The 11,844-nt window shown below is 53.8% G+C and overlaps 1 protein-coding gene across 1 annotated transcript; it reads left to right on the top strand.

The window, feature by feature from the left end:
• The first annotated feature begins 186 nt into the window (after positions 1 to 186).
• Positions 187 to 10,510, top strand: PTGER3 (prostaglandin E receptor 3). Its single transcript, XM_042819677.1, has 2 exons — positions 187 to 1,011; positions 7,412 to 10,510. The coding sequence occupies exons 1-2, from the start codon at positions 187 to 189 to the stop codon at positions 7,697 to 7,699; spliced, it is 1,113 nt and encodes a 370-aa protein (XP_042675611.1). The 3' UTR covers positions 7,700 to 10,510.
• Positions 10,511 to 11,844: the final 1,334 nt, after the last annotated feature.

Genomic DNA, 11,844 nt, shown 5'->3' with positions numbered 1-11,844 from the left:
GTGCTGTGCAGTGCCCGTGCTGTGCAGTGCCCGTGCTGTGCAGTGCCGTGCCCCTTGCCTTGCCGCGCCGTGCCCCGTGCCTCTTGTCCCCTCCCCGGGGGCGGTCCGCCTCTTAGCGGCGGAGCCTCATAGCGGCGGCTCTCCGCTGCTCGGTGCCATGGGCCGGGGCCGCTCCGCTCCGCCGCCATGAGCCGCCGCCCGCTGTGCCAGCCCGGCGCCAACGGCACCGAGCCCATGCGGCCGCGGGGCAACGGCACGGGCCGGCCGGCGGAGGGCTGCGGCGCCGTGTCGGTGGCGTTCCCGCTGACCATGATGATCACGGGCATCGTGGGCAACGCGCTGGCCATGCTGCTGGTGTCCCGTAGCTACCGCGCCAAGGAGAACCGGCGCAGGCGCTCCTTCCTGCTGTGCATCGGCTCGTTGGCGCTCACCGACCTGACCGGACAGCTGCTCACCAGCCCCATCGTCATCGCCGTGTATCTCTCCGACCGCGCCTGGGCCAACGTCGACCCCTCGGGCCGCCTCTGCGCCTTCTTCGGCTTCAGCATGACCGTCTTCGGTCTCTGCCCGCTCTTCATCGCCAGCGCCATGGCCGCGGAGAGGACGCTGGCCATCCGCGCCCCGCACTGCTACGCCAGCCACATGAAGACGCGGGTCACCAAGGCCGTGCTGCTGGGCATCTGGCTGGCCGTGCCCGCCTTCGCCCTGCTGCCGCTGGCCGGGCTGGGCCGCTACGCGCTGCAGTGGCCCGGCACGTGGTGCTTCATCAGCGTCGAAGGGCAGCGCCCCGGCAGCGCGCTCTTCGCCTCCGCCTTCGCGGGGCTGGGGCTCTTCTCGCTGCTGCTGACCGTGGCGTGCAACCTGGCCACCATCGAGGCTCTGGTGTCCCGCTGTCGGAGCAAGGCCGCCGCCTCGCGCTCCAGCAAGCGGTGGGGACGGATCGCCACCGAGACGCTGATCCAGCTGCTGGGGATCACGTGCGTCCTGTCGGCGTGCTGGTCGCCGCTGCTGGTGGGTGCCGTCGGGGGGTCCGAGGGGAGGCGGTGCGGGTGGGACGGCGCGGTGAGGGAGCGGCGGTCCCAGAGGGCAGAGCGTTTGGAAAGAGACGACCGAAACCTGTGATGGAAAGGAAGGATGAGGAGGAGAAGCGGGGGGGGGGGGGGGTGTAAAAAAAGGGCTGAATGTGAGGAGCCGGGGCTGGGGTCGGGGGGGCGGGAGAGGGCGGGGTGTGGGGGGGGCCGGGGGGAGGCGGAGCCCTGTGCAGCCCGGCGGGTGGGCCGAGGGGCAGCAGAGCGGGGGCCGAAGGCACAGCGATAAGGGAGGCAGAACCTCCCTGCTCCGTGGGGCCCTGCGTGCCCCGTGGGGTGGGAAGGAGTCGTTCTGTACTTTTTATTTGCACTCTTTGTAGCGAAACTGACCTCCGTGCTCTGTGAGAAAAGGTACCGTGTGTGACTTTGCAAGCGCCCTCTGGTTTTCAGCAGGTTGCTCTCTCTGCTTATTTAGTGTCGTTTTCCTTGTTTTTAAGAGCCCTTATCTTGCTCTCCCTCTCTCGTGCCCCGTTTTGGCGCAGACCCCTCCCCGTGCTGTAGTAGAAGGGACTGCGTCCACATCTGCTGCTTCTGTATGGGACGAGGGAGCACCCAAGAGTCCAGAGCCCTTCATTGTGCCATCGGAGGACAATGTGGTTTGGGAACAGTTTGTACTGTTTGGAATCCTTCAGCAGGAGAGGGGCGAAGCTCGCTTCCATGATGGGTGCTGGATGGCACAGGGAGGATTTTTCTCCCTTCTGTGCACAGAGAGCTCGAGCCCTGTGATGGAAAGGCTGGCAGAGCTGGCAGTTCACATGGCCGAGGTAAAAAATAGAAAGTAAATTAATTTATGAATATTATCCTTGTAAAATTCCATCAAATCTCCCAAACAGCCCTGCCCCCAAAAGGAACTCAGAGGCATCAAGTTTAGAGATGATTAATAGCTTGTGATGGAAGTAAAATGTGATCTCTGCTGTAAGTTGAGTGAGAACTCGAGCTCATCCTACTTCTGGAAGTCAGGGGGTCAGAGCTGGTAATGCTGGCAGAGCTGTGCTGCTCTTCCTGTGCTGCAGCCCCAGCAGCATTTCAGTCGTTCTACAGGAGTTAGCTGCTGCATGCTCGTCTGTAATTAAAAGGATTAAAAAAAAATGAAAGGAGAGTTATTAAAGGCAGGAAATGCATTTCCCTCTCAGTTCTTGTTCTCATATTCTTCCCATCCGGATGTGGGTGCTGCTCTGCGCTCCCCCAGCTTGCAGGAGAGCTGCTGCACATAGGCTGGTAGAGCAGAGGTGCCTGAGCTGGGGGGTATCTGTTGTCCTCCTTTGGGATGTGGATGCTCAGCAAATTGATGACAGTGCAGGGATTCCTCGTGGTGCTTTGCCTCCTGCACTGCTCAGAAAGCTGAAGTACAGAACCGTGGGGGCTGCAAGGGGCCTCTGGAGCTCCCCCAGTCCAACCCCTATAAGCAGTTTTCCACTGCAGGTGCTCCAGCACCTCTCTGCGCTCTGTGCAGGGCTCTGCTGCCCTCCGTGTCTCTGATTTATGCCATGTTTAGAGGAAGAGAGGAACTGTGTTCGTAGTGCAGGCGCCAGGTCTTTTGGTGTGCAGTCAAGACCGTGCCTTCAGCACGGAGAACCTGAAAAATGCTCCACTTCCATAAGGCACTGCTTTAGTGTAAATGGCTTCCAGTGTGCACTGCCATGGTGCTTGTTTGGTGCTCGGCTGCTGAACAGAACCACAGAGGGAAACGAGCAGCAGACCAGGGCACTCCTGGGGTGACGGAGACGTCATTCCTTGTTTGCTCACAAGCACAGCTGCACCCAGACTCTCATTCTCACAGTCATGCTTTAGCAGCTCCAGGGTGCAAACTTACTCACTGCCGTGGTACTTTCAAGGCTATTCAAGCTGAAACACTCAGATATTTTGCTGCTTTTCCTTTCAAATGTGCAGAACAGTTCCAGAAAGCACCTTTACTGAGAGAAGGGAGGCAGCGATGTCACTGCTGAGGCACTCATCCTGTATGGAGTAGCACCGCGTCCTGCAGCATTGGAGGCTGCCTGCTTCCATGCCCTGCACACAGGGTGCTGCAGCAGGGAAGGCCCAGAGAGGCTGTGATGCCCCGTTCGTCCCTGGAGGTGTTCAAGGCCAGGTTGGATGGGGCCCTGGGCAGCCTGGGCTGTTACTGAATGGGGAGTTTGGTGGCCCTGCGTGTGGCAGGGGGTTGGAGCTTCATGATCCTTGAGGTCCCTTCCAACCCAAGCCATTCTGTGATTCTAGGATTCCATGACCTCCTGCAGCCAGGGCGCTGGATTTTACTGCACTATATTTGTCCTACATAAGAGCACATCTGGATGGTAAAAATGAGACCATGTGCTTACTGCACGTGTGTGATTCCCTGTGTTGCTGCTCTCCTGCTAATGTGCTCACCTCGTTAAGGTCCTCAGCCTTCCCTGTCAGTCTCCAGGTGGACTGCAGGTGATTTCGGCCACGTTTCACAGAAACAGAGGGATTTCCTTCTGGTCCCCTGCATTACAGGAGCTGAGGACTGCAGAGTGCACAAGAGGTGTGCAGTTCTGCTTTGCATGCTGGCTGCAGGTGCTTTACTGGAACAAAATGACAATTCCGACTCCTAGATAAGGTGGTACACGACTGTAAGTATTAATAGATGCTATCAGGAAAAATCATATCCTGGCTTCGTTGTGGTTCACCCACCACAGCCGCTCTTTATTTCATCTGGAGAGTCCTGTATTCCTTCTGCAGCTCTCCTTGCTTTGTGGGAGAGAATTATTGAGGCAGCGGATTAGGGCTAATGGGGGAGGAGAAGCAGTGTAAACAGATAAATCTTCCCGTCTTCACAATGCGCGGAAAACACGTTTGGATTTTTGGAAGCTATGTGATGAGAAGATTCCGCAGTTTGGACCAGGAATTTCACATCCGATTCTTGCCCCGCATTCCAGAGCAGCCACTCAGCCCTCGCGTGGCCTAAAAATACACACCTCTGAGCACAGCAGCTATTTGCTGTCTATCTTGGACTGCAGATAGCAGCAGCGTGGCCACGCAGAGACCAGAAGATGCCCCCTGAGTGAGGCGGTGTGGATGGGCTGCTGTGAGCGGACGAGAACACGCCGTAACCCTGAGTGCTGCCTTGCAGGGTGCTGCAGGAGGGACTTCTGTACAGCAGAGAATTTCTGATGGTCTGTCATCCAAAACTGGTTCCTACCACCCATGTGAAACAGAGCACGGTGCCTGCTGGGAACCCACACAACTACCCCGAAATTCTCTTGTGAACTACAGTCAGACTTCACAGAACGTCCGCTTGTTGGCTGCGAATGCCGCAGCAGTGGAGGCTTAGTGCTACTGCACAGCTGCACTCAGTGATAGCTATAGACTGCTATCTAATTAATTGATTAACTTGCCCATTATATTGCTCTCCGTGTTCTGAGCCCAAGGTTTGTTGGCATGGATTGTACGGTTCTTCTGACTTTGCTCCACCTGACACTGTGCCTCTTCTTTTTGCATTCTCTCTCCTAATTAATTTAGACCAGTACAGACCACGATAAACAGTCCCCAAGGACACCAGAAAAAATTTCCAGTGAGGCAACTGATGCTCCAACAACTGTTCCATTATGTAATGAAGACCAAAATAAGCAGCAGTTGCCTGCTTGAGAAACGTATTTTATTAGTCTAATATTTTTGTAGCTCCATGGATTCACTCGCGAAAGAACAAAACGATGAGGTCTGCAAAGCTTGTATAGGGCTCCCAGAAGACGGCCCTGAAGAGCGGATGGAGGGACAGCAGTGCTGGGAGTGATGGGCACGGCTTGGTTCCCACCGGCTGCAGCCGGGGCGCAGCGGCACACAGACAGGAGCTGCTCGGTGGGCACTCAGGCAGCAGGATGGTGCCAGGGCCCTCGCTCAGCTGGGGAGGCAGAGTGCAGAGCCAGGGTCGTGTGGGCACAGTGTGCCTTGGGCCATTTGGGGCGCTTGAGATCCGTACCCACATTCTACAACCTCTGTCTGACTGCGGTTGCTTTTCATTTTTGAGTGAGTTGAATGTAGCGGATGGAATCCTCAACTGCTGCTATTTAAAGAAACAAAAACAATTCTACTTTGCTGTCGGAGCTGCCCTGCTGTCTGGACTGCCATGTGGAAGTCCCATGCGAACGTGGGGCGGAACATGTTGATTTTGAGGTTGGCAGAGCCCTGGCACAGAGCCCACAGAGGTGGGGGAGCCCCCTCCAGGGAGATTCAGAACCCACCTGAGTGCTTTCCTGTGCAGCTGCTGTAGAGGTTGGACTGGGGGATCTCCAGAGGTCCCTTCCAACCCCTACAAGTCTGTGATTCTGTGCGCTCTTCCAAGCCTTTCCCAAGGCCACGGTCATTGATCTGGCACCCAGAAGATCCCTTCAAGCAGAACACCCTGCAGGCAGTCCTGGACCCTGCTTAGGGCAGCCATTCCCTGAAGCCCAGCCATTGCCTGGCCATGCAGTGCTGCTTGAAGGCAGCACTGTGCAGAGCCCCAGCTTGGGGGGCCCCTTCTAGAGGATGTTGCAGAGAGCTTTCGTAGGGCTGTCAGTAAGTGGCCAGGCCTCGTCCCCCAGCTGCTCCTGCCTGCTCAGGCTGGGTGCTGCTCAGTGCCCAGTGCCACTGACCATCACTGACGTCGTGAGCCCTCCATACAGATTAGAAGTGGCGTGAGAAAGCTGTAGGATTGGATATAGAGCTGGGCAGATCCTGGAGGTTTGAAGCCACGTCGTGGTGATAATTTCTCAGCATCTGGGCTTATATGGGTGGGTGAGTGAGTGAGAAGTTGGGTAGGGTTAGTACAGTGCTTAGTGAAAAGGACATGCTGCACTGCTTGCTGGCATCCACACCACAATTGGCAGACCTGCTGCATTCAGTTCCACTGAATTTCCAGACAGCCAAGGCCTTCAAGTCATGCCTGGAAAGGATTTGCATGCAAAAAATGACTCGTCCAGGAAAAGTCACGCATTCAGCTGCCCGGTCCTCCGGGCACCCATCCCTAGTGTTGGGTGCCTCCCTGCTGCCACGGTGCAGGGACCAAGCCTGCAAACACAGACAGCTGTCCCTGAGCTCTCCCCAGCTCTGGCTTCCCCTCTGCCACCGCACCGTGGAGCATCGGGAGCCGTGCTGCACACACAGCCAGGTGCAGGAGCACAGCACCCTGCCCATCACGCGGCCAACACGCGTCATTTGGCAGCGAGCTGCAGCCCTGGGGCTGCTCAGAACAGGTTTGGATCCCCGTGCTTATAGGCCTCTGGAGAAGGCTGCAGCACAAAGTGTGACGTAGCTTATCTGCAGAGAAGCGAAACGCCTCCAAAGTAATGTATTCAAAACGACTGTAGTTGATACAGAAAGGTCAGGGGAAAACTTGAGACATACCAACCAACCACCGTGGAAAATCAAATATGTCTGAGAACTTTCAAAACATGATTCACGTTTCTCCTGGTTACACATTGGTATATGAGCATCCCAGCACCCACTGCAGGGCCTGATGGGGACAGGCTGGCAGCCCCAGCACTGCTCACTGGAGAAGAGAAGGCTGAGAGAAATCTGACGGGTGCTGATGGATATCAGAAGGGCAGGGATCGGGAGAGGGGCTCTGTGCAGTGATGGCCAACCTAAAGCAGTTCCCTACAGCTGTTGCACAGGAAAGAATCCTTGTGGGATTCAGCTGTTCCTTGTAATTGAGATAATATGAAAATGAGAAGATGAGTCCCTTTAAGGCAGTGTTGCAAGGTCAGTGCTTTCCCTTTGCTGTCCAGGACTGGATCTGGGGCAGGGAATCAGCACGTGCTTCCTTGTGTTGGCATAAGACCTGTGACTGTTTGCCTGGCAGCAGGAACGCAGCGGTGTGTGTGCCGTGGTCCTTAGACACAAATGCACAGACTGAGCTGCCTGCCCAGAGCTTGTGCATAGTTTCTATGGTCATGGTTCGAGTTGGACAAGGGGAGGAAGAAATCCCTTAGAGAATCATAAAACCATAGAAGCATTCTGGTTGGAAAAGGCCTCTGAGCTCTCCAAGTCCACCCCCAGCCCACCCCGTGCCCACTGCTCACATCCCTCAGTGCCACCTCCCCGCAGCTCTGAACACCCCCAGGGATGCTGACCCCCCTCCCCTGGGCGGCTGTGCGGTGCTGAGCGCTCTTTGGAGCAGAGATGTCCCCCAGCACCCAGCCTGTCCTGCCCTGCACAGCGTGAGCCGTCACCTCTCATCCCATCGCTGTAATCCAGGAGCAGAGGCTGACCCCCCCCACCTCTGCCATACTCTCTGTCAGGATTTTGTCTCTGGGGGTATTTGTGCATAGAGATGCAGAGATGGTCTCTTAACTGTGCCATTTTTCCCTTCCAACTCTCCTTAGGTAATGATGCTGAGGATGATCTTCAGCCGCACATCTTTTGAATCGTGCAAGGGCTTCTCTGCAGAAACCCAAAGCTCAGAACTCTACAAAGAGTGCAATTTCTTCTTGACAGCTGTGCGCTTGGCCTCCCTGAACCAGATCCTGGACCCATGGGTTTATCTGCTGTTCCGAAAGATCCTGCTCCAGAAGTTCTGCCAGGCGGCCAGCGCTGTCTCCAAGTGCTCCAACAACGAGTGGAAGGAGAGAACCATCGCGTTGTCAGATGAAATCCGACGGACGGCGGCGTGACGGAGCGCGGATCCGCTTGCATGGAGACTGCTTTGGCCAACACGTGGCTTCGTGTCTTACTGTGAATTGGGCATCTGTCGCATGTTCACATCTGCGTAAACAGCGGAAAGCGGCAGGGCTGAGCAGCCTTAGAGTGCCAAATGAGTATTTATCCAATGTGCCAAAAATTCTCCGATGTAGACAGAGGGATTGGTTTTCATAGAATCGTAGAACCATAGAATGGCCCGGGTTGAAAAGGACCACAGTGCTCATCCAGTTCCAACTCCCCTGCTATGTGCAGGGCTGCCAACCACCAAACCAGGCTGCCCAGAGCCACATCCAGCCTGGATGTTGCTGAATTCTGTTGTTACTGTGATTCCCAATGGAGCTGCAGAATGCGACTTGTTGTCTGCCCAAGTGGAGCTTGGAGGGGCTTTTTGGTCTGGTGTTAAGGTCGGAAAAAGTGATTTTTCCATCAGGGGACGCTTGGAACAGATTCAACAGATTAATTATGGAAGAGACCCGCTCCTATGTGTAACCTTCATGCTTAAGATCATTTGCTTCAGAGAGTGTTTCGTCCTTGTTTTTTTCTGGATGGACAAGGAGAAAAAAATGGCAGACAATACACTAAGATAAAAGGAGGAGTTTTTATTTGAATTTGCATGGCTTTGAACAGAAGGTTGAGTTGTAGCAGTGATGGTGGATCATCTTTTGAGGATGAAGGAAGCCTGCACCTGGTGACATACACTGTCCTGCTGGATGCTCATTCTGTGTGGATGCTGGGCTCAGCTCACTGCAGGGCAGGGTGCAGTGCTGGGCAGGCAGCAGCAGTGGGAAAGCTGCACTGCTTTGCTTTCTTTTTTATAGCAGCTTGTGAAGCACCCATATGTCACACAGGTTGCTGATAGCAGAGCCCTCTATAAAACTACTTTGCACAGATGGAGAGAGTGATAAACAGGTCATAAGAGGCAGAAAGCGTTCATCTTCCTGTAGATTAGGGCAGAGGTTTACAAAGGCAAAAAGACAGCTTTTGTATGGGTGATTTTATTTGGAAATTTGCACATCCAGGAACAAAATGAATGTCAAACGAGTCTGAAGCCTCTACATTATCGAAATGCCCTACAGAGTGTACAGGAGAGCAGCTCTCTTTGTTCTTTCTCTCTTCTTTCCTTCATAGAGATGAATGTTAAGGATATGGCAGCTTTGAGAATTTTTAAAAACAAAGCAGACTGGAAGAGATGGGGAGAAGAACATGCGTTTATTGTGCCTTTCCTCCAGCTATTGTTCAGATTTTATTAGAAAATGGAATCCTCACCCTTTGTTAGAACATCTGAGGCTTATTTTCACAAGCACTACATTTCTCCCCACAAGAACTACATTTCTCCCCATTTTCTTTGCCTTTGTTGTAGATGATGGTCCATAATGTCTCCTACTTAATGGCCTCTTAGGCAAAACTACATGCAATTACAGTATATCAGGTAGTTGTCCACCGTGTGCTACGTGCCATGTAATACTGAGTACAGGGGCCTTAGTGGCAAGTGTAATCCTGCATCTGCTGGGAATCTCCGATACAGAGCCTTGATTTTTGCTTTTCTGCCTTTGCTTATAAGAGTACACAAAAGAGAGGCCGCTTTTCCTGTTCCGCTGCAATGAGTTGCTATCGCCACATCAGGCACCGGTATCTCATCTGAGGGCAGAACCACCAGCTACAGAAGTCTGCTGTTGTGTGGACAGGCATTGGAGTGTGGCTGGAAGCTGAAGCCCTGCTTTCTCCAGGAGCCAGCATAGAGCTGTGCTGGGCACCTGTGGGCAGGAGGATGCTCAGTGCTGCTCAGTGCTGCTCAGTGATGGTCACTGCTGTTCAGTGCTGGTGGTGCCCTCATGCTCCCTGCAGCTAGGAGCATGGCACGGGGTGCAACTGGAAGCAGCAGCTGCCCTGGGGTTCTGGGAGGTGCCTCACAGCAATCACACGTTTTTAAGAGTTATGTTGTAATCTACAAGCCTGATCTTCTGTCCAGAGGATTGCTGTTGCTCAGGCTGCATGCACAACGTGCCCGGTGCCTGCACAGTGTGTCAGGACGACCTCAGGAATGGGGCTGAACCACTGGTGAGCTGCAGGGCTGGAGTGTGGGCCTGCTGGGGCTGCACGTGGTTGGCAGAAGGGTGACTCACAGCCTCCTCTGTCAGCCCCTCTGCAGCCACAACAGGAAAATGCCTTTCTTTCCTTTGATAGAGTGCAAAGTGTGGGGCAGTGGTCAAATGCATGTGGACTTGTTATTCATAAGCAAGTCGTGGATGGTTTCACCTTTCCCTTAACGTAGCTCTGTTGCTCCATGCTTTTTCATAGTAAGCAGGACACCTCTGGGTGTGGGAAAAGGCCATTCTCTTGGTCTCTGTGTCTGCAAACACGAAGAAGCTACTTTAAATATCAGAAAATGGAGGAAAATGTCTGCTTGCTTTGTTTGCAGCCGAGGAGTGGGAGCACCATTTGCCAGCCATGCTGGCCACAACACGGCATGGTGGGGGAACGTACTTCAGGAGATGGATTCAAAAGGCTTGAGCAGAAATTGAAGCTTTTCTTTCCCGTCACTTGTTTGAGTGGGAAGATGTATTTTTGTTGCATTTCTTTAAAGATGCCTTTCTATGTGATGTATTTAAATTCCTCTGTGGATGCATTCCTAGTGCCAATTTCAATACGTTGTACTTCTGTCAGATCTTATGGAAGGAAGTGAATGGGAAAACTATTTTGAGATCATTTGCCTTAAAAACAAGCTTGTTTGTGTGCCAACTCAATGTGCATCGTATCTGTCAGAATAAAAGTGCAGTAGAATACCTGGTCCTGAGCCTGGTTCCTTTTGGAGCCCAGAGGAGGCCATGGGCTTCTTGGAGTGCGGCCACTTCGCCATCCATGGGTTCTTCCCATACAATTTCCTGCCCCAGGAAAAGAATCAGAATAAGGCAAATGTTGCCTTATTAAAATAGAGGGACTACGTTATTTGCATTATTTCTTCTTATTCTGTCACGTGTTGTAACTTCAGCTCAGGCCTCTGGAGTTTCTGAAACAGTTTTGTGCAGGAGAGCAGCACAAAGCCGTGTGCTCTGTGGAAGTCCTGCTGGCACACAGCACCCAAATCCTGCCCTGGTGAGTCACCACAAGGCCGCCGTGCAGTAAGCAGCCTTCAGAAGAGACACGGCAACTAATTACATGCAATTTTCCCTAATTTCCAACATCCTGCCTGTTTCCTTTGATGCTCCGTAGCTCTGCAGGGATTGCCATGTGGCATCCCCACATCACGGCTCTGAGCGTGCCTGGCGGCCCTTAGAAAGCATAATGCACCCAGCAGCACTCACATTTCCCCATAGTTTGTTCCCACCATCCGTCCTGGCCACTATTTGGAGGTCCTCCTGAGGAAGCAGCCCTGCAGTGGGGCACAGGGAGCTGGGGAGCAGTGGTGAATGTCCAGCTGCAGGGAGCACAGAAGGGAGGCACAGGCACTGCACACAGAGTGACAGCGAGAGGAGCTGCACGGGGCAGGAGGAAGCTGGGTGGTGATCAGCAGCAAGATGTGAATCCTTGCCCGAATAGCAAGAGCGAGAGGTCAGAGAACAGAGCAGTTCCACTATGGGGCCAGGATAAGGGGTTGGAGGTTATCTCACTGTGGCCATCAGTACCTGAGGGGAACTTAAAAACAGGAGAGTCTGATGGCACGGTCTGATAGCAACAGAACGTGGGGGAATGGCTTTCAGCTAAAAGGGGAGACTTGGGTCAGATGGAAGTTGTTCACCCGGAGGCGGTGAGGCCCCAGCACTGCTGTCAGAGCTGGAGGTGCCGAGGCCACGGATGGGTCCTGGTCAGCCCTGGGAGCTGGAAGGTCCTTGTAGCCCTTCCAGTTTGTGACGCTGCTTCTGCAAAATGCTCTATTCTGTTTCTTCTGTTCACTTGAATGAGCAATGCTTTTAGATAAGATAATATTAATTTAGAATAAACACTTGAAAGTACTCTGGGGACCAGTGAAGACGATGACAGCTGGCAGACGGCACCAGAGCAATAAAAGCCCAACATTTTGGATATGCCTGTGTGAATGCAGCCTCAGACCCATCCCCACAAGCACCACTGGCACAGCCCAGCTGCCAGCAGCCCTGAGCCCACACTTCAGCAGCCCCAG

The sequence above is a fragment of the Centrocercus urophasianus genome, unplaced genomic scaffold, assembly GCF_019232065.1.
Source record: "Centrocercus urophasianus isolate 14NV4802_14NV808 unplaced genomic scaffold, USGS_Curo_1.0 seq_18, whole genome shotgun sequence".
Taxonomy (NCBI): Eukaryota; Metazoa; Chordata; class Aves; order Galliformes; family Phasianidae; genus Centrocercus; species Centrocercus urophasianus.
The sequence above is the reverse complement of the archived record's forward strand: the minus strand, read 5'-3'. Positions and strand labels throughout refer to the sequence as shown.